Consider the following 21,813-nt stretch of genomic DNA (forward strand, 5'->3'; position numbering starts at 1 on the left):
TAGGATTACCACTTCCAGCATTCCATAAGAATCATGGTAGACAAGTCTCCAAAGACAACAGATGGTGCAGCAGGGGAAAAATGTTAAAAGGCTGTACTTGAAACTAAAAATTACTAAGAAAAACTATTTTTTGTGTTCATTAGAAAGTAGTCATTTTTAATAATTCACATTGACCATACTAAATTTTCCATAAGTTACTTAGATGCCAAGCTAGTTAGGGCCTCTTCACAAACAACAAAACAACCTTCTTTTCATTTTTATTTTTCTTAAAAAATCCAGAACGGATCAAAAGAACAATTACCAATTAAGTAGGTACCCAAAAAGCAAAGGCTAGAAGATGGAGGAAAAAAATGCTTGGGTAAGCTGAAGAGCCTTATTAATCACCTAATTTCAAAAGGAATAGTTGTAGATAAAACAAAGTAGAACCATGTCTTTCAATCTAGTTTCTCTCTTCTCTGGCAATGCAGCTGGTCCTGCAGGGACTACGGATTGGGAGCCCACCAGCCATGGCAGATCAGTACTTGACTAACTAGAAGGACCTGTTCCTACTGAGTCTTATAAGGATTATGGTGGTCCCCTACTCTCAATTTTGTGACATGGTTTTGTTTCACTCCTTGGAATTACAGTCACTGCTGCAAACAACTGTGTCAAGCCTTTATAATGATCAGCGAATCAATCCCCTCTTTCTTTACATGCAGTTGGAAAATAAAGATAGGCTGGGGATGAACATTTAGAACTCTGTATTATCTGAATTACCTGTCAAATGATAATTAGCTAATACACTCACTAGATTTATACATTAAGGAAATTATATATAGAATACTGCAAAAACACAGTAAGACTGAAGTTTGCCCATTTCTGCTCAGGAAGGTCCTTGTGCCCCTTTGTTCCCAAGCTTCACAAATGATTTCCCAATTTCTGCTCCAGTCAAGATCAACTGGTGACATTATTGCTTTCCTTCTTTCTGATCTTCCTTCTGTTCCCCAGAAGTAGAACTTCCAGATCCTTCCCTCTCAGATGCCATCTAAAAAGAAAATATTTGTGAAATTATTAAACTGGAAGCTTTAGTGTATCTGCATTTTTGTTTTAGCTAACATAGCTTCAATTTCACAATTGTCTTTCTTGTCCTCTCTCCCAATGCTTCTAATACAAACAAAAAAAACTCCATACCTTTTTATATGCCATCTCAAAGAGCTTTAATGATGCTTGTTGGAGAGTAGATGCTGCCTGCCTGATGTTTTCTCCCGTTTCACTATCTTTGCGAGCCAAGAGCTCTCTCATTTTAGAAATTTCTTCTTTTAGTTTATTGCACTGAAGGAAAAAAAAATGCAAACACATGTGATCATTAGTTTACATACAGCCTCACTTTCTCTTTGCCTCTTGTCATCACTGACATAGTACTTTTTTGATTAACTCTGGTTTAAAAACACAACTCACCTCATCTGCTGGAAGTTGATCTTTGAATTCTTCCATCTTTGTTTCAGTATCGTGAATGATTCCTTCTGCCATATTGACAGCTTCCACACGTTCCTGAGTGAGATATTAAGCCCCAATATTAGAGTGGAATATTATTAACACACAGCCTCCTAATCAAAACAGCAAACATAGGTAATAAGAGGTTCTGAAAAGACAACAAAAAATATGAAAGACATACCAATTCCACAAGGACTTGTAATTTCATCAATATAATTTGTAAAAACCCCACTTTTTATGGAATTTACACAGTCTTTAGAATTACCTAAAACAGAGGCTCCCAGGCTAGGTCTCTATTGACAATGACAAGCTACCTTTTGAGCTCTAGATTATTATTACTTATTTTAAGGAAGAACATTAGTAGGGCTCCCACCCCCGGCCCCTGCAGAAAGAGACACAATAGGGGTATTACTATGGATTACAGCACTCTGAGATGACTTCAGAAGGCAGAATTAAAATGACAGGTAGCATAATGGGATTATCAAAGAGGCAGGGTAAATAAATAGAAGTAATGGGAAAATAAACAAAAAACAATTACTTTCTTTCTCCTGTCTTCCTCAGCATACTTCTCTGCATTCTTAACCATATTCTCAATGTCATCTTTGCTTAAGCCACCAGAAGACTGGATCACAACTACAATAAGAAAGGATAAAACCATAACTTAAAATGCACATTAAGTGGTTCATTTCGGATGCTCCAAGTCATTATTAATCAGAGAAATGCAAATTAAGACAACTCTGAGATACCACTACACACCTGTGAGACTGGCTAGAATGACAGGGAAAGATAATGTACAATGTTGGAAGGGATGTGGGAAAACAGGGACACTAATACATTGTTGGTGGAACTGTGAATACATCCAGCCATTCTGGAGAGCAATTTGGAACTATGCTCAAAAAGTTATCAAGCTGTGCATACCCTTTGATCCAGCAGTGTTACTACTGGGCTTATATCCCAAAGAGATCATAAAGAAGGGAAAGGGACCTGTATGTGCAGCAAAGTTTGTGGATACCCATCAGTTGAAGAATGGCTGAATAAATTGTGGTATATGAATATTATGGAATATTACTGTTCTGTAAGAAATGACCAACAGGATGATTTCAGAAAGGCCTGGAGAGACTTACACAAACTGATGCTGAGTGAAACAAGCAGGGCCAAGAGATCATTATATATTTCAACAACAATACTATATGATGACCAATTCTGATGGTCCTGGCCATCTTCAGCAATGAGATCAACCAAATCATTTCCAATGGAGCAGTAATGAACTGAACCAGCTACGCCCAGAGAAAGAACTCTGGGTGATGACTAAAAACCATTACATTGAATTCCCAATCCCTATATTTTTGCCCACCTGCATTTTGGATTTCCTGTACAGGCTAATTGTACAATATTTCAGAGTCTGATTTTTTTTGTACAGCAAAATAACGGCTTGGTCATGTATACTTATTGTGTATCTAATTTATATTTTAATATTTAACATCTACTGGTCATCCTGCCATCTGGGGGAGGGGGTGGAGGGAAGGAGGGAAAAAATTGGGACAAGAGGTTTGGCAATTGTCAATGCTGTAAAGTTACCCATGCATATAACCTGCAAATAAAAGGCTATTAAAAAAAAAAAAAAGTGATTCATTTTCCTCTTCCTTACTTTCAGTACACTGAAAGGACAGATTGGGTAGATAGTCTGTTGAAATTAACACTCACATCTAGCATAGATGATTAATTGCTAGCAAATGGAAACGGCAAACTACTCTAGTATCTTTACCAAGAAATCCTCAAATGGAGGAATGTAGAGTTGGACACAACTAAAACAACTGAAAGAAGCAATATTATTTGTGGTCCAAATAAGTTGACTTCCAGGTAAACATAACTTTAATAACAGAAAGGAAATTTCAAGTGGCTTTAAAGTTCGATGTCTGCTACTTGATTTTGTTAAGATCAAAAAGCCTACAGATTTAACATCATGGCCAAGTGTCTATCTGGTAGTGTGTGAGCACATTCTTATCTCAGTGTCAGTTAGGTAAAAGGAGAGAACAAAATCCACTCAAACTAGAGGACAGAGGGAAACTACAGCTTAACAGGTCTAATCAAATTTCTTTGTTCTTACACTACTTTTTAAAAACCACATGATAAAAATAAGTAAACTTACTTTGCTGTTCACGTCCTGTGCCTTTATCTTTTGCAGAAACATGTACAATCCCATTAGCATCAATGTCAAATGTGACTTCAATCTGTGGAACCCCTCGTGGGGCTGGTGGAATTCCAATCTGAAATATGACCATGGCCTTAAGAGGAAGCTCACAATATTCCCCATTCTATACCCTGTTTTTATAAATAATTTAGTCAAAAACAACAAAAGTTTCTAAAACTTTAGGATGTTCAGATAATGGAAATAAGGGTCCATTCCATTGCCAATTCTCCCTCCTCCAAGAAATTCTAACTGGGGAAACCAAAAATGGTTTGCCAGCAAATCACAAATGCTGTCAGTTCCTCCAAATTACAGGTTGTTTTTGTGATTCTGTTAATTTACAAACTCCTGGGTGGAGCCTCATGCCATCTAGATTTTATAGGTGGCAGTACAAGTTTAACTCAAGAGAATACAAATGTACTCTTTGGGAACTACAGGCCTTTTCTAATTTCAGGATTATATACCAAAGTAAACTGTCCAAGAAGCTTGTTGTCTGCAGCCATTTCTCTTTCTCCTTGGCACACTTTAATTTCCACTTGTGTCTGACCATCAGCAGCTGTAGAGAACACCTATTGGGAAAAGAGACAAGTCAATGGACAGGGAAGACCCACAGGATCCCTTTCTTACACCCTAGTTTTCATGAAAAGGGAAAACTCCAAAGTACCTTGTGTACATAATAGTTTCTTCCCTATTGGGAATGGAAGTGTTTAGAAATGCAGTAAGACAAGCAACATCTACTTCAGCATTTAGGCGGCAGCCAAAATATGATCGTGAAAGAAAGGGTAAAATGTAAAATGTGACCTACACTCACAGAAGAGCTATTTAGAGGTATGTATCTCCAACAATTTTTAATTTGGGACCTAGAGAATTACTTTTGAGAAATTATTTTTAGGGGAAAAAAGTACTGTGCTCAGTTTTAGTAGTTACCACATTTTTTCTTTCAGAATGAAGGGTTGACAAAAACATCACCGCACAAATACAATAAATAGTTTTAATTTCTTACAAACTCTTGAATACACAGCACCAAAGGTGGAGATTGTGGGAAGGAATCAATATAATCATTCCAATAGTTCCTGCCAACTAAACAAAAAAATCTTTTTTTCCCCCCACCCACTATAAAAGTTACCTTACAGATGGTCCCTTACATAATTCCTTCATATTCCACTGATATTAAAGGCCACATAAGTACATTGAAACAGCCTCCATAACTTTCTTCCCAAAACATCTGAGAACTGTTGATCAATTAGTCATGCTCTTGATCTCTCTTTCTGGGAATCTGGGAAGGATAAACCATTTATTCCCCCTTCATGCCACAAAGCAGCATTCATTGATGCTGACCACCAAGAAAGTGAATTTCTAGGCAAGTTCAGATTACTTGAGGAAATTCCACCAATAGGAAAACTAATGGGAAGAATAGACTAAGTCTATCTACTTAAAGCTGACAATCAAAAAAAGATTCTTTTTGGAAAAGACCAGAATACTAAAGCTATAAAGTAAAGAGCTTTGAGATAGGCTGAAAATGAACTTACCTGGCTCTTCTTAGTTGGAATAGTTGTGTTTCTATTAATTAGTTTGGTGAAGACACCTCCTAATGTCTCAATGCCCAGAGAAAGGGGAGTGACGTCCAGAAGTAGCACATCTGTGACATCACCAGCTAATACGCCTCCCTGAATGGCAGCTCCCATAGCCACAGCTTCATCAGGATTGACAGCTTTACTAGGGGCCCGGCCAAAGAGTTCTTGTACTGTCTGCTGAACCTAGGGACCAAGGAAAAAGTCTAATTATTCAGGGATCATTTATATTCCATCAGAATCAATCCATATCTGGGGAATTAGGGAAGGGAGGAAGAGGCAGAGAGGTTATACCATGATTTTAATTTCCCTAATGGAAAGGGCTACTTCTGACAAGTCCCTATAGAAGCTTTCAGGTTTTGACAGACTTCTTACTTACTGCTCATTATGGTGGAAAAAGTGATTCTTTGGATAACATTGCCCTCTTTTTTTTCCCCCGAGGCAATTGGGGTTAAATAAAACTGGGGTTTACTTGCCCAGAGTCACACAGCTAGGAAGCATTAAGTGTCTAAGCCCAGATTTGAACTCAGATCCTCCTGGCTTCAGGGCTGGTGCTCTATCCATTGTGCTACCCACCGACCCCAACACTGCCCCCTTAATCCTGGATTTTACTTAACCAAAGACCACCACCCCAGCCCCACTCTAAAATACCTTGGGCATTCTGCTCATGCCACCAACTAGGATGACTTCTCCAATATCACTCTTGCTGACTTCAGCATCTTGCATGGCCTTCTGGCATGGGGCAATAGTCCTCCTGATGAGATCGGTGACAATGCCCTCAAACTGAGCTCTAGTTATCTTCATGTTCAAGTGTTTGGGCCCAGAAGCATCCATAGTTAAATATGGTAAGTTGATGTCGGTCTACAAAATTAACATTCAATGTGAGCAGACAAGCCAATAATAAAGTGCTTATAAAAAATGTAAAATAGGATTATTCACTTAGTTCCTACAAAGATAGAATACAATTTCCATTGAACTATATATAGCAGTGAGTCAGAAATGTTAATTTCCAATTGTCTTGGTTCCTTTAGGATAAGAATCAAACATGATTAATATTGGGTTCTGAATTCTTCCTTGGACAATTAGGCTAGTCATGTCTCAGTTTCTCTATCTGCCACATGGGGGTATAGTAGTACCTACCATAGAGGGTTTTATTAAATGACCAAATAAGATGATACATATGAAAAGCTGTGCAGACCGTGCTCTTATATACTGATGCACTGTAGAATAGAGCAATTAATCACAGCCTGAAGGCAATTGCAGTTAGGAAGGTTTTTAACCCGATTTTCTATGAGAATGTTACATGTTACATAGGGTCCTTCTAAACCAGAGCTTCTTAAAGCACTATAGACAGTACTCAATCATGGTGTAATTTTTTGTGTTAAAAAAGAATTATTTTTTTCTCAGTAATATCTAAAAGTTAGTAAGTCTAACCCTCAAATCTTGAGACAGATCATATTGATTCTAGTGATTTAAGATAAAAATATTTCATGCAGGAAGAAGTGCATGTCCTTGACCTACATTCTGTTTCCAAAATATGAAAAGAAAAATTCTGGTAAAGTATACTTATTTAAATGGGGATGACATTTTTACTTCAAGTAACTATCACAAAGGTAAGTTCTTTTTCAAGCATATTCTGATTCTAACTTTGCGAAAGGATGTACTCCTAAAAATTATTAGTCAAAATCAACATACTATCAACATCTGAGCTCATTGATGTTTTAAACACCATTCAATGGATGTATCACTCCAATAAACAAAACTCCAGAATTGAGATTCATTAATCTCACCTGCACAGAAGAAGAAAGCTCACACTTGGCCTTCTCAGAGGCCTCCCGTACACGCTGAAGAGCCATATTGTCTTTGGTCAGATCAAGTCCTGTCTAAGAGATGAACCATATAACATTTTGGTTTGGTGAAGCATCTATTATAGTAGTGTAAGAACTGACATCACCTTCAATATTCCATATTCCCTCCCCAATTACCATCACTTACATACAATAAAGAATTTTAGAAAGAAAAAAAGACTGCCTCACACTTTTATTATGTTATCCTGAGCACATGTAATTTTTCTTATCTAGGTTTCAATTTCCTAAGTTGTGAAATTGGAGGGTTTTAGTTGAACTGGACACCAGGTTTAAAGATGAGTAGAGAGATTATATAGTGTCTTAGATGACTGGTGATTTTTCAGTGCCAAGATTCTTTTACTTACAAGTAGTTGTTAGGACATTTTTCCAGCCCTTGTATATAAAGCCAATCTATTTTACTAATAAGTATTCAAAAGTATTCAAGACTTCAATAGCAACATTAGTCAAACTGGTCACCAACCTCTCTCTTGAATTCCTTTACAATGTGCTGGAGCAAGGCCTGGTCAAAGTCTTCACCACCTAAGAAAGTATCCCCATTGGTAGATTTCACCTCAAATACACCTTTCTGAATTTCCAGAATAGAAATATCAAAAGTTCCACCACCTAAGTCGTACACTGCAATGCTTTAAAGGGAAGGGAAAAAAGGACAGTTTAGTAAGACTGGACAAGGAAAGTACATTTCTAGTAACTGGTTAATTGGTATAAAATGTCAAAATATTTTGGTTAATAAAACATTACTTTAATATTGGTTTATTTCTGAATTTCTAAAACTGGTAATTTTAACAGGTACTCAGCAATAATAACTTGAAACCCATTATATACTAAGAACAAATGAAACATCAAATTATACTTTTATGTATCCAGCATGAACCAATTTAATTTACAGAATTTAAAAATTCTCTTGCGGCTTCTGAAAGATCCGATTTTCTTAAGATGAAAAACACAGCGTGAGTACACATATGTACAAATAGACTAAGGAATGTCCTCCTAAGGAAAATAGCAAATTTTAATTCTAACTGCAAGGCTCAAACACCAAAAGAACAAATGCATATATGTTGACTGTTCCAAATGCTTGTATAAATAAGGTATTCCCATCTTAAACAACTCAACCCTTTTATCTTTTTGGGACTAGGGGAAAATGACCTTAAGACTTGCTTAAAGTTTCTCTGAATAAGGCCTCATTTCTCAAACAAAGGGAACTGAATCAAATTTATATAAAGAACCACACACCGCTATTTTAAACAACCAAAAAATATGAACTACATCCAAAGGGCTATATAATCATGCATATCCTTTGACCTAACCATACATTTACTATGCATGAATCCCAAAAAAGACCAAAGGACCAAAAATCTTTATAACACCTCCCTTTTCTTAGGGCAAAAGATTGGAAACTGAAGGAATGCTCATCCATTAGGAAATGATTGAATGAATTATAGTATGTGATGATGGAATAAATGAGAAAAATGCTCTCAGAAAAACTTGGAAAGTCCTCCACAAACTCAAGCACAGTGAAATGTACTATGTTCAAAGTAAAAGCAATGTTTTGGGATGATCAGCTGTGAATAACTTTGCTATTCTCAGCAATACAATGATCCATGCCCAATCCAAAAGGCTTAGGATGAAAAATCCTATCCATACCCAAAGAATTTGTAGTATATGAATACAGATTGAAGCATATTTTAATTTTAACTTTATTTTTCATGGAAGTTCTTTTATTGGGGGGAGGGGAGAGGGAAGGGAGAGGAGATGTTTTCTTTTACAACATGACTTTTATGGAAATTTTTTGTAGAATTTCACATGTGCTTTCTTAATGTAGAGTGGGGGGTGAGAATAAGGGAGAGAATCTGGAACTGAAAGTTTTAAAAACAAATGTAAAAAAATGTTTTAAATGTAACTGAGTATTTTTTTTTTTTTTTTTGCTGAGGCAATTGGGGTTAACTAACCAATGTCACAGAGCTAGGAATTGTTAAGTGTCTGAAGCCAGATTTGAATTCAGGTCCTCCTGACTTCAGGGCTGGTGCTCTACCTACTGTGCCACCTAGCTGCCCCTGGAAATTTTTAAAAATTAAAGAAAAAGAGATTATATTCTGAGAACTATCAAACAAAAATCTTTTCTGAAGAGAGAGGGATGCTCTAAGGAAACATTAACCTCATCACTACCATGGAAATAGTGGTTTAAGACTTGCAAAATGACATACATTATTTAGTCTTTATAACAACCTTGTGAGTTTATCAAATTACTTAACTCAAAAGAGATAAAAAAAAAGGGGAGAAAATTTGGAACTCCAAATTTCATTAAAAAAAAAAAAATGTTATAATTGCCTTCCCATGTAATTGGGAAAAAATAATATTAAAAGCAACAACATAAGACTTTCTTACATTTTGTCTTCAGATTTGTCTAAGCCATAAGCCAAGGCCGCAGCTGTAGGCTCATTGATCACTCGAAGTACATTTAAGCCAGATATTTGACCAGCATCTTTGGTAGCCTAATGGGGAGGGGAAAAAAATCAATTTCTACACTGTTCATTTTAAATCATCACCAAGTTTCATGAAGAGAAGTCGATGTGATCTCACCTGTCGTTGAGAGTCATTGAAATAAGCAGGCACAGTAATAACAGCATTTTTTGCTGAATGTCCTAGATAGTTTTCTGGAAAAGAATCAAAAAACTGAAATCAGTGAGGGCATTTTTTTAACTGCACAATTTTCTAATGTATTATCCACGCAAGATAAGACTCAGACTAAACAATCACTCCAATGTGATTGAGCCAATCAAAACAGTAAAGACTTTTATGGAAATAGTTTAAAGATTTTATTTGTTAAGGAGACTCCAATTCTGTGATTCTATTGCCATAATATCTTTGAAATACAATGAAAAGAATTTAACGACTTGTTTATTCAAAAGATACATAACAGATATTTAAAGTTACAGGCATACATGTACAATGGTCTGAAATTTAGAAATATATCGACATAATGCAACAATATGCTATGATAAAAATTTGACACCTTTTTACTTTACCCCTTACCTGACCATGGTCCCCAAACCAGAATATAGAACAATTCTACCACAATGATTTAATTTCTTTTAAAGTTGATACAAATTTCTTAAAACAAGAAATTCTCTCCCTCAACCTTTATTTCAAAAAATCATGAACAAGGTATTGGAGATTTTTTTTTTTTTTTAGGATTTCTTTTTTTTTTTTATTAAACCCATCTTCTAGGAAAAAGGAGGAAAGAAAGGAAGGAAAATCTGACTAAATTCTTCACTTAAACCAGATTATCAGAACCAGTAAACAATTCTTTTCATTGTTAATTTTGTTCTTGGTTTAGTTTCAACCAAAGTACAGAATGAAGATATAACATTACTAACAAGATTGATGTTATATACTTATAAATTTGTTCTAAATTGTACTTTTATTAAGTGGAAAATAAATCAATGGTAATCTATACAATAAAGTCTAATAAACATTAATTATCCAAATATTGGCCATGTTAGAAAGGATAAATACATTGAAGCTTTCTGTGTCTTTGTTTAAAAAAAAAAAAAAAAAAAATCAGAACTACTACCTACCTGCAGTCTCCTTCATCTTCATCAACACAAATGCACCTATCTGACTTGGGGAATATAGTTTCCCATGGGCTTCTACCCAGGCATCACCATTGGAGGAACGGATAATTTTGAAAGGAACATTTTTACTGAAAGAGACAAGAATTGTGTTTTACTGAGTAAACTGGCTTAGGACAATTCTTTTACCAAATGCCTCAAAAGCATGTCTGCAAGCAAACTAATTCTCTTTAAATCTAATAATCAGTGCCCAAAAGATGGCAAAATTCAAGACACTTCACTGCTAAGAGCTTATGATGTCAAGATTCATCCACTACTCTCTGAAAGAATTGCTCTTCTAATATTTGGGGAAGGTCTATACCTAGATTTAAATACTACTCATGAATTGTAGTAGTTGACAGTTGATCAACAGGTAAAAATCTACTAGTTTTCCTACATATGCAATTAAATGCTATCTATATGATCTAGGAGTAGAGTCCTAGTCAAATTTTTAAAATCTAAATGTATAGCCAAGATAAAAACAAGACAACCTAGACCTATCATTTTTGAAACAGCTTTTATATAAGACCACCTTTTGGATTGGCACTTTTTTAGTTAGCTGATCCTTTAAAAGAATTATCTTACAATAATTCTCAGAGCTTTTTTGGATTCTGAATAAGAATTTACAAATCAATTTAACTCAAACATTTGTCAAGCACTGTGTTTAAAAATGGATGGTAAAAAAAAAGCAAAATGAAAAAATATAGTCTTTGACCTCAAGGAATTGTAAACTAACCCTTAAATAATTAAAGGGAACATGATTTTTTTCCTCCTTTATTAAAGCTTCTTATTTTTTAAAACATATTAGTGGACAATCCTTTAACTAATTAGCCCTTGCAAAACCTCATGTTCCAATCCCTTCTCCCCTTCCCTCACGCCCTCCCCTACTTGGCATGTAGTCCAATATATGTTAAAGAAAAATCTAATCAAACCAGGACAAAAAGCAAAATAAAAAGCAAGCAAACAACAAAAAGAGTAAAATGCCAAGTTGTGAATCATACTCAGTAAGGAAACATGATTTAATAAAGGAATAAGCACCAATAACTAAGAACAGGATTACACACAAAAGTGAAAGAAAACTTAAATGCCATCTAGTCCAGTTCAATTTTAAATAGGATACTGAAGCCCAGGAGGTGACTTGGCTATTATTCAAAGTAATATGGAGCAAAAATGGGATTCAAAACCAGGCTCTGTGACTCCAAAGTGACTATACCATATTGCTGAATCTTAAGGAAGGTGAGATTCTCTCAGCACAAAGGTACATTCTAGGCACAGAGGTAAATTAAAGGGCTTTTAAGAGGGCCTAACTTACAGTGGTCATAAGAATTAGAAACTGAATGGATATAATGAAAATAAAGAAAAAAGAGCCAATTTAGATTATAAAAATTTTAGTGACAGGACAGAACTTGGGAGTAAGGATACAGAGGAGGGGAGTTAAGAAAGAGTTAAATACTCACATGTCTTTCTGAACTTCAGGATCCTCAAAACGACGACCAATGAGGCGCTTGGTGGCATAAAATGTGTTGTTTGGATTGGTGACTGCTTGTCGTTTGGCAGGCATGCCAACAAGGCGCTCATTGTCTGATGTGAAGGCTACAACTGAAGGAGTAGTTCTGGCACCTTCTGCATTCTCCAACACCTAAAATCTCAAGATGGCACAGCCATAAGAATCCATAGGATGAAGAGTTGCAAAACACAGCAAAATTTATATGGAAAACCCATGAAAAAGGGACTCAATTTACAAAAAAGTATCCTCAAAACCTTTTCAAAATTAGTAATAATAGCAGTGGCTAATTAGTGACTTTTAAAATTACAAGATGATTGAAAACTGAAGTCTTCAAAGAAGCATACCAATCAGAAATGATAGCTTTTTTTTTTTTTTTTAAAGAGGTCTTCAAGCAGAGGCTGGATGTTATCATAGACAGGATTTCTTTCACGCATAATTTGGCTCTAAAGGGGTCTGAAATCTTTCAATTCTTAAATTGTATGATTTTATTGAGAGAGAGATAGGAATGAAGTTAGCCAAAACAGTTAGATCACAATCAGTTAGATTTGAAATGGGAACTAAGTTCTAGGGACCAATTAACTTTGTTTGGCTTCTGCAGCACAGCTTGCACCCTCCCTAATCAAAAGAGCTACAAACGAAGGCCACTGAACACAAGGAAAACATTCTCACTACTGGCACTTAAAAGCTACATGTTCTGTCAAAAAACCAGAAATACACACACACACACTTCAAAAAAAAAAAAGGGGGGGGGGGGCAGGGGTCCTAATTTCATTTTATTTGGGGAAAAAAAGAAAATGTTCTAAGTTTATGGATTTCTTAAAAGCTAGGAGGATAAAGTAAAAACTCAGAAGAAATTTTAACACTAGACCACTTTATTTATGGTGCCTGCAAATTAGAATATTAATTAATTCTATGACTTAAAAGCTGCATTCAAAAGAAAAACTAAGCAATAAATTTAAATTTCTTAGTACCCATGTCAAACAGATATAGCAAGAACAACCTTTCTCTCCCAACCCAAACATATATTTTGTACCAACACTCACCTTTGCTTGTTTCCCTTCCATTACTGCCACACAGGAGTTAGTTGTACCCAAGTCAATACCAATAACGGCCCCCTTGATTGCCTCTGATCTGTAAGACACATAAAATAATGTCAACTACAGATGTCGATCATAAAGTTTACTATCGATTTCCTTGCAACGAAAATCCTGCTATACTCACGCATAGTCTCGTCTTGAAATGATTCGAAAAGCCTCATGACTAAGACCATTCCAGCCATCCTTTAAGGGGAAAAAAAAAGTTATTAGTACAAAAAATAACAATAACCACCATATGGAAATACTGAACCTAAGCGCCTAATTATTATATAAGTACAAATTTGGCAGGCTCAAGGACTAGAATCCAGATCTCTTGCCTCAATCTTTTCATTATACCAATAATTTTAACACAATGCAATTCATGCCACAAATTGCTTACTGTCCAACATAATGTAGACTGGTATTTTTGTCTCTGTATGCCTAGAAATTAGGGATTTGTTGAACTGAACCATTCTTATAACACTGTGACAATACAGATTACAGATCCTCCATCAATGATATCTATATACATGATATTGCAAAAAGCATTCAAAATTCTCAATGACGATCATTATAAAAATAAGTTTAGAAATCTGCTAAACCATTGGGATTCAAACTGCAGGCATAAGGCCATCCTACATGAAAGCAAAGTGGACTGATAAAAAAATCTAAATTTGATTTCCACTAGTACAAGCAAATCTGACCATGGTCTTTGTATTAAGGTTTAAGTAATTCTAAGCCACTTCCTATGACCTTGTGACATCACTAGTTAAGTGGAGTAGGATTTATCTAGCAGAGTCAAGGACCTGAGAGGTTGGTGGGTAAAGAGAAAAAACATTCCCAGAATGGCCTTCAAAGTTTGTCTAACTCACAAATCCTGGATGATCTTTGCAACCTTGCCTCAGCCTAGAACCCAATTCTTTATAATCTATGTAAATAGAGGTAAAGAGAATAGAGATACTTTTCAGAACATATTACTTTAACTTTTAACCTTTAACTTTCCCCACAACCTCTCTATATAAAGCCCAATATAAATCTCTTTTAAGTTTTTGTCTGAAATGTAATCACAAGAGTTACTTTATGGAAACTACTTTGCACTGATGTTGGGAGGGAAGGGGAGAAGAATGCCAAACCCCGAGGAAAACCACAAGAAATCTGAGGTAGAGAAAGGGATGACCTACTCATGCATGATCTAACAGTACTAGAACCCAGATCAGTTACTCTGCCTTTTATCCCTGCTAATACCCATGCAGCAGAATGAAAGAGATCAAGAAATCAGGCTTGAGAGGGTGGGAATGCACTTGGCTACGGTTCTCACCCTCCTTTCCTTAGGGGGGCCTCCCCTTCTCTTCTCACCTACAGTTAAGCGACCTCCTGAATGACACACGTACCTCATCAAGATTCAAATCTCCTGACCTAGGGAGCTCAGAAATAAGCTTTCAATTGATACCTGTTAAATCTCTAGACAAAAAGACCCCAAACAAGTGAAACTTGTAATATAACACAGGAGAGTTGCAATCGAGAGTCAGAATAAACTAGGTTCAAATCCTATTACTTACATTTCCTAACTTGATTATCCTGTAACCTTTAAAGGCCTCAGTTTCCCCAAGTGTAAAAAGTGGAATACACCCTCCATAGCCATCCCCTCCACAAGATATTATTACGTAAGATGACCCAGCTCCGCCACCTGTACGTCAGTTATGGCTCTCGCCCGGCTCCCAGGCCGGGGCCGATCCCCGTGATTTCTATTAACCCGGGGTACCCGCTGACTTCCAGACAGTGGAAAAAGGGCCCACCGTGACTCAGCAGGAAGCAGACCGGAGGCCGGGCTTCAGGACCTCCCGTCGCGCTCCCCCACAGTCAGTGCTGTCCCCCCCCCCCATCTTCGATTCCCTTCTTCCGTGACATATTTTGTTCTCTTCCCCTACTTCTCGGTGGGGCGGGAGAGAAATCCCATCTTGGCCTCCCGAATCTCTGAAATCCCAAATCGGCCCGCCCCACTGCCGCGTCTCGCTCCCCGGAGGCCTAAGAGACCGCTATTCACTAAGGCTCTAAGGCCAAGATGGTCCCCAACACTCCGCTCACCTGGCGGAGACTGGCAGCTGGATTCCGGGAGGCGGCTCCGGCGAGGCGGGCAACAGCGGCGCGGCTGGCGCTGAGCATGGTGGGTGGGCGGGCAAGGGTCGGCGGCGAAGTGGACCGAGGGGGCCGGGAGGTGCGTAGCACAGCGGTCGCAGCTCTTCTGGAAACCTCTAACCACGTGGGGGGTGGGGGCGGGGGTTGGGTCACTGCGTCCCGCAAGACCGCTCTCTCTAGGAGGAGCCCACGTAGGAGCCTGAACATAAAAGCTTCATTCTTTGGCTCCTCAGACCCAGGCTTATCTAGAATATCGGCTTGATTTGATTGAGATAAAGACAGAACTAATTTTTTTTGGCAGATTAGGGCTTCGGGTCCAAGAAAAAGCTTGCAAAATTAGTTCAATTATGTAGGCACTACTTTAGATAGCCCAGGTCCTCGAGGGCCGGCAAGACTCAAGGTCACACCGGATAAAGTGCGAACCTCTTACAGTCGCCTTGCGTCAGGTACGTGGGAGGCGGATGCTACTACGCCTGCGCAGCCGGCAACGGCGCTCTCTCCAGTGGCGCATGTGCACTGGAAGAGGCGGAAGAGAGAAGTGGGTGTGGCTGTAAAAGATGAGCTCTGCATTTCATTGGCTATCCTCGGCGCATGGCTATTTGGAAAGCGTGGTACCTCAGAAGAAACCTGGGGCGCGTGCGCGCCTGGTGTCCTCCAGTGCCGAAAATTGGGCGTTTTCTTCTCTGGGCTTGGCTGGGCGCCATTTTACTGTAGAACCTTGAATCGCGAGTGATTTACTAAGGGAAAATTATCGGCCCTTTCAGTTACAGTCTTTGCCTTAATTTTTGCAAGACTTAAAAATACAGACGACCTCAGGTCTTTTAAATAAGTTTGTAAAATTTCTGTACCACAGACAATTGGGTGACGTGGGTGAGCAGTTCTTCCTTCTTGTAGCAAGCATTTATTAAGCACCTGTATTGTGTTACGGGCGTAGTGCTGGGCCCTTAGGAAACAAAGATACAAATAAAAGATCTAAGTCATGCAGGAGAAATTAAAAATAACACGGCGGAGGAAAGGTGATGGAAGTGCAGCTTCCAGATTAGATGTGGCAATAACTCTTACGGCCACCTGGCCTTGGGAATGCTGTAGTTCCAGGAACGATGGCTGGCTGTTAGATAATAATCTGTATGTCAGTGATAACGTTTCTGAGACAATAATAAGGGGCAGATCAGACTACTCCTCACCTCCACCTATAAAAAATTAAAAAATTATAAAAAATTTAAAAATATGTAAAAAATCAGCATAGGAGTGACAGGAAGCACCTGGTTTTTCTAAGGTTTCCAATAAATTTAACTTTTTTTTTTTAAATTAAAGTTTTTTATTTTCAAAACACATGTTTTGCATATCTATTTGCATATTTGCATATGCAAAATGCATATCTATGCATATATAGATAGTTTTCAACATTCACCCTTGCAAAACCTTGTATTCCAAATTTTTCCCTCCATTTTCCCTATCCCCTCCCCTAGATGACAAGTAATATAATATATTAAACGTGTGGAATTCTTCTATAGGCATTAACACAATTATCATGCTGCACAAGAAAAATCAGCTCAAAAAGAAAAAAAAGAATGAAAAAAAAAAATGCAAGCAAACAAAAAGAGTGAGAATACTATGTTGTGATCCACACAGTCCTAATAGTCCTCTCTCTGGGTGCACATGGCTCTCTTCATCAGGAGACCATTAGAATTGGCCTGAATTACCTGGCTGTGTCCATCGGAATTGATCAATGTATAATTTTGCAGTTGCCGTGTGCAATGATCTCCTGGTTCTGCTCATTTCATTTAGCCTCAGTTCATGTAAGTCTCTCCAGGTCTCTCTGAAATCATTCTTCTAGTTGTTTCTTACAGAACAATAATATTCCATAACATTTGTATACCATAACTTATTCAGCCATTCTATACAACTGATGGGCATCCATTAAGTCTCCAGCTTCTTGCCACTACAAACAGGGCTGCCACAAACATTTTGGCACATACAGGTCCCTTTCCCTCCTTTAAGATCTCTTTGGCATATAAGCCCAGTAGAGATACTGTTGGATCAAAGGATATACACAGTTTGATAGTCCTTTGGGCATAGTTCCAAATTGCTCTCCAGAATGATTGCATCATTTCACAACTCTACCAACAATGTTTTCCCACATCCCTTCCAACATTCGTTATTATCTTTTCCTGTCATTTTAACCAATCTGAGAGGTGTGTAATGGTACCTCAGAGTTGTCTTGCAATAAATTTATCTTCTTGATCCTGATTCTTTGCTAAATTCTTTTGAAATTAGCCTGCTACAATGCAATAAATCATGGCCCCTTAACTGTGAGACAAACTGAGTTTGCAAATTCTTTCCCGTACTTGTGACACTGACCTGGGGGACCCTAACATTGTTGGGATATCTTCCACAGCAACAAAAGGAATCAGAAAGTGCCTCTTGTAGAGAAGCTAAGCTTGAAGAAAGTTGGGGGAATTCTAAGATTCAGAGACAAGGAAAGAATGTTTGGAAGGACAGTCCAAAAACTTGGAGGAGGGAAATGGAAAATTATATAGAGGGAATAGCAGGTAAAATAGGTCAGATTATCTAGAAATGCAGAGCATTGTTCAACTGGACCAGAACCATCTTCTAACCTGGAAATTAAGCAGAGCGGGCCAGAAACAGATGTGTTGGGAAACAAGTAGCAATTTAATTAATTTCAGAGTGAGGAAAAGATTTGAAAGTCCTTCTGTCCCTCTATCCTAATCTGAGAAGGAGAGTTTAACAAACTGGGGCAAAGACACGGTTTATATACATAAAAAACCACCAGGGGGCTAGTTGATAGCATAATTATTCTTAGATATTAAGTAGCAATTCCCAGGCAGATTTGTGTGTTCTGGGTCCTATAGGAACGGTGTCCAGGTTTATTGTCTCAAAAGTTGTTGAACCTTGTGATTTTTCATAGGGGTACAAAACCAGAGTTAGTTAGCGTGGCAAGAACTGGAATGGAACAGCCTCTGGTTCAGTAATATAAACACAGGAATTCAGGCATTGTTAACATGTTAGGAGATGTGATAGATGGCTTTAGACTGTAGCATGTCACCTGCTTCTGGTTCTCAGATCCCTGGGAAATAGGAGAACTCCAACAAATCTAAACAGTTAATGTTTAACAGGAAAATCAACAATCCTTCAATGAATATTTAGTGTGCGGGTCAAAACAATATACTTTGCCAGAGGGAGAGATCTTGCAGTGCAAAACCTGCATGCTAGGCCTTAACTCTAGGAAAAAGGGTGACTTCAAATATCTTGACAATTCATCTATATGGAGTGTGGATAAAAGGGAGTTCAGTTTACCCAATTCAAGGACAAAAACCACCGATTTTTATTTATTCCATGCTCAAAGACCTTGTTTGGATTTGCCTGTTCCCTGTTTGGAAGGGAAATTGTGAAAACTAAGGCCAACATTGGTCCTCTGAGTTCAGATGATTATAGGTATGGAAAAATGGGGGATTATGAATGACATCAAACTTTCTAGCAAGAAAGAAAATATCTCTTATTCAGATCCATGATTGATACACTAACTTTTAAGGACACATGATTTTTGTGAAATAAAGGTATGAACTGTGCTTTACATACTAATCCCTGAAACTCTTTTCAAAGAAAAATCAGCACCACCCAATTCCTTCAGTGAAGTCAGTAGCATTGAGAGTGGCTGGTAATTTCTCCCCTTGGAAGAGTTTGTGATCTGATAGAGATAGAATTATTGCAAATAAGTGAACAAAAATCCATTGTAAATATAGCAGAAGCACAAATAGAGAAGTATCTGAAGCTGCAGAAAGGAATACAAGTGCTAATTCAATTCAACAAGCATTTATTGAAGCCCTACTCTTGCAGAGCACTATGCTAGGTAATGGGATACGAGGATGAAAATAAAAGTTCTTGCTCTCAAAGAGCATATTTTTTTTATTCTTTAACATATACACAAGTAATGAAGTACAATTAAGTACAAGAGCAATAGAACATACTGGAGTTGGGTAAAGTTGAGGACTGAAAGGATCAAGAAAGGCTTCATGTAGGAAATAAAGGCTTCTGCTTTGAAGAAGCTAGGAATTCTAGGGGGTATAAGTGATGAGGAAAGTGTAGTCAGACGCAGAAGACTAATTGTACAAAGACACTACTGAAAGGATAAAAGGCCAGTGCAACTGAAATAGAGAATATGTGAAAGTGAGTATATTTGAAAAAGGAACCTGATTGTAGAAGGCTTTAAAATTCCAGACCAAGCAGTTTGTATTTTATCCTAGAGTCATTGAAGGTTTTTGAGTAAGGGAGTGGCATGGTCAGAACTATATTTTAGGACTATAAATTTGGAAACTGGAATCAAGGAGATCAATTAGAAGGTCATTGCAATAGTCAGTGAAATGTGATTTGGGGAGAGATGTGAAAATGAGATTGACAAGTTTCAACAAATGATTGAGTGTGTAATTAGTGATTAGGGAAGGGGCCATCATCATAAAACATTAAAAAAATTTTTTCTCTAATTTTTTTCCTATCTTTTTATTGTCTTATTAGAGTGTACTAGGTGTTCAGAGAGGACTAGCACCTCTACTGTTAGGGCAGCTTTTCAGGGTTTCTCATCTACCTTTGGTGTCTACCTGTCACCCAATTCCTACCTGTGGCTCTAAGAAGCTGCAGCATATGCACCATGTCTAGGAATAACTGTCTCAGCAGACAGACCAAACCAGATTGAGGATAACCAACAGCCCTGAAACCTGTTGGAGAGTTAGGAGGATGTCTACCCCAAGATTGTAAAAACTTCCCCTGGTAGAATGGGAATTTGTTCCAATGGCCATGAAGGCAGCCAAAGCCAGTGCTGTGCAGTTTGGTCAGACATGGAAGACATCAAAGTCATCCACTGCATTCTGAACTATTTCCAATTGTCTGAACTTTCTCTTCCCACTAAATTTCAGTGACTCTGGAAAAGAGAGTGAGGCTGACAACTTTGTGCAACTCTGCCTCACAAATCAAATTCGTCAATTCATGAGCAAGTCAAGACATGACCATATGATGTCATTGGTCCTTTTTGAAAATGGATGGCAAGCAATAACAATTGTCGCTACTTTTATTTGCCTTCCATTCCCTCATTCCTTTACTTATTCCTTGGAAATCAGTAGTAATTTAATGACACATATTTGTAAGAGATTTTGCTTTTCTTACTTTTTCAATAGATGGGGAGGGAGAAAATTGAGAACTGAAAATTAAAATGGATTTTTTTTTTACAAGGGAAAGCAGGACTGAAGAAATTGCTGATCTTTGTTCTAAGGGCTTACATTGTAAGACAGGCAACAATGATATATAAGAACAAATAATGGAAATAAATACAATTAAGTAACAAATATTGAACCAAAATATAAGTAGGACAGAGACTGCATAACAGAACATGCTGTGAACAAAAATACTATACCAGGTACTGAAAGAAATACTGACATAGTATTGAGATATAAGCCCAGTAGTAACACTGCTGGGTCAAAGGGTATGCACAGTTTGATAACTTTTGGGTTATCATACATAACCCATACATAGTATACAAAGTAAAATTTGAAGTAAAAACTATTAGTTTGTGTAGCTTAACCCAAAGCAAAGCACTGAAAATGCCTAGATGGACATTAATAAGTCCCAGAGTTTGGAAAAGACATTGACCCTCCCCTCAAGGGGCTTAATATTTATATTTCAATAATATTAAATTACAATATTATATTGCAATAATATTACAAATAATGGAATTAGAGAAAGATACCCCCAAGTTCTCAAGGGTATCCCTAGAACTCTGAGGTGAGATGTTTCAGCTCCGGGGAGTGAAGTCAGAATATATTTACTACATATAATATATATGCATGTACAAATATTTGCATATATGTATGTATGTATATTTAAAAATATTTTGGTGAGCCTAAGACTAAAGACAAAGAGGGAACAAAGATGAAGACTGGGCCAAAATGGGCTATTCTCAGTTCCCTTAACCCTAAGGTTAACCAGAACTTGTGTTATAGGGAGGGTACCCATATTTGTAGGTGATTTGGTAAGGATAAATTAGTAGAGACTTATATATAGTGAATAGAGATAATTTATATGATTTTAAGTCTTTTGTTTTTTTCTGCTCATCTTTCTATGAATTTACTTATGTCATTCTATACAGACATGTTTCCCCCAAGGCAGGACTCTGTTAAAACAAATTATTATTAAAATTAAATGGAATTAGGCAAAGAACTTCTTGAGGCAGTGATTCTGTCCATTTATTCATGACTGTGTTTCCAGTTAGCTGCTGACCACAAGAGGGCTTAGGAAGAGAATATGAATGGCTTATTATAAAGGTATCATCAAGGTTGTAATGGTAATTCAAAATATTTATCCTTTTTCTATTGACT

General features: G+C 37.3%; 1 protein-coding gene and 1 non-coding gene across 2 annotated transcripts; both read right to left on the bottom strand.

The window, feature by feature from the left end:
- Positions 1-242: 242 nt before the first annotated feature.
- Positions 243-15,656, bottom strand: HSPA9 (heat shock protein family A (Hsp70) member 9). Its single transcript, XM_003756586.4, has 17 exons — positions 15,377-15,656; positions 13,437-13,495; positions 13,259-13,346; positions 12,166-12,347; positions 10,676-10,800; positions 9,678-9,751; positions 9,483-9,589; positions 7,561-7,723; positions 7,023-7,115; positions 5,884-6,093; positions 5,191-5,418; positions 4,126-4,230; positions 3,623-3,740; positions 2,012-2,106; positions 1,438-1,530; positions 1,171-1,311; positions 243-1,024 (listed from the first exon to the last, which is right to left on the bottom strand). Exons 1-17 carry the CDS (start codon positions 15,632-15,634, stop codon positions 947-949), a joined length of 2,217 nt encoding a protein of 738 aa, XP_003756634.1. The 5' UTR covers positions 15,635-15,656; the 3' UTR covers positions 243-946.
- Positions 4,567-4,635, bottom strand: LOC111721118. The gene has a single exon (XR_002770475.1). It is a non-coding gene; the product is annotated as a small nucleolar RNA SNORD63 (small nucleolar RNA).
- Positions 15,657-21,813: the final 6,157 nt, after the last annotated feature.

This window comes from Sarcophilus harrisii, chromosome 2 (assembly GCF_902635505.1).
Source record: "Sarcophilus harrisii chromosome 2, mSarHar1.11, whole genome shotgun sequence".
Classification (NCBI taxonomy): Eukaryota; Metazoa; Chordata; class Mammalia; order Dasyuromorphia; family Dasyuridae; genus Sarcophilus; species Sarcophilus harrisii.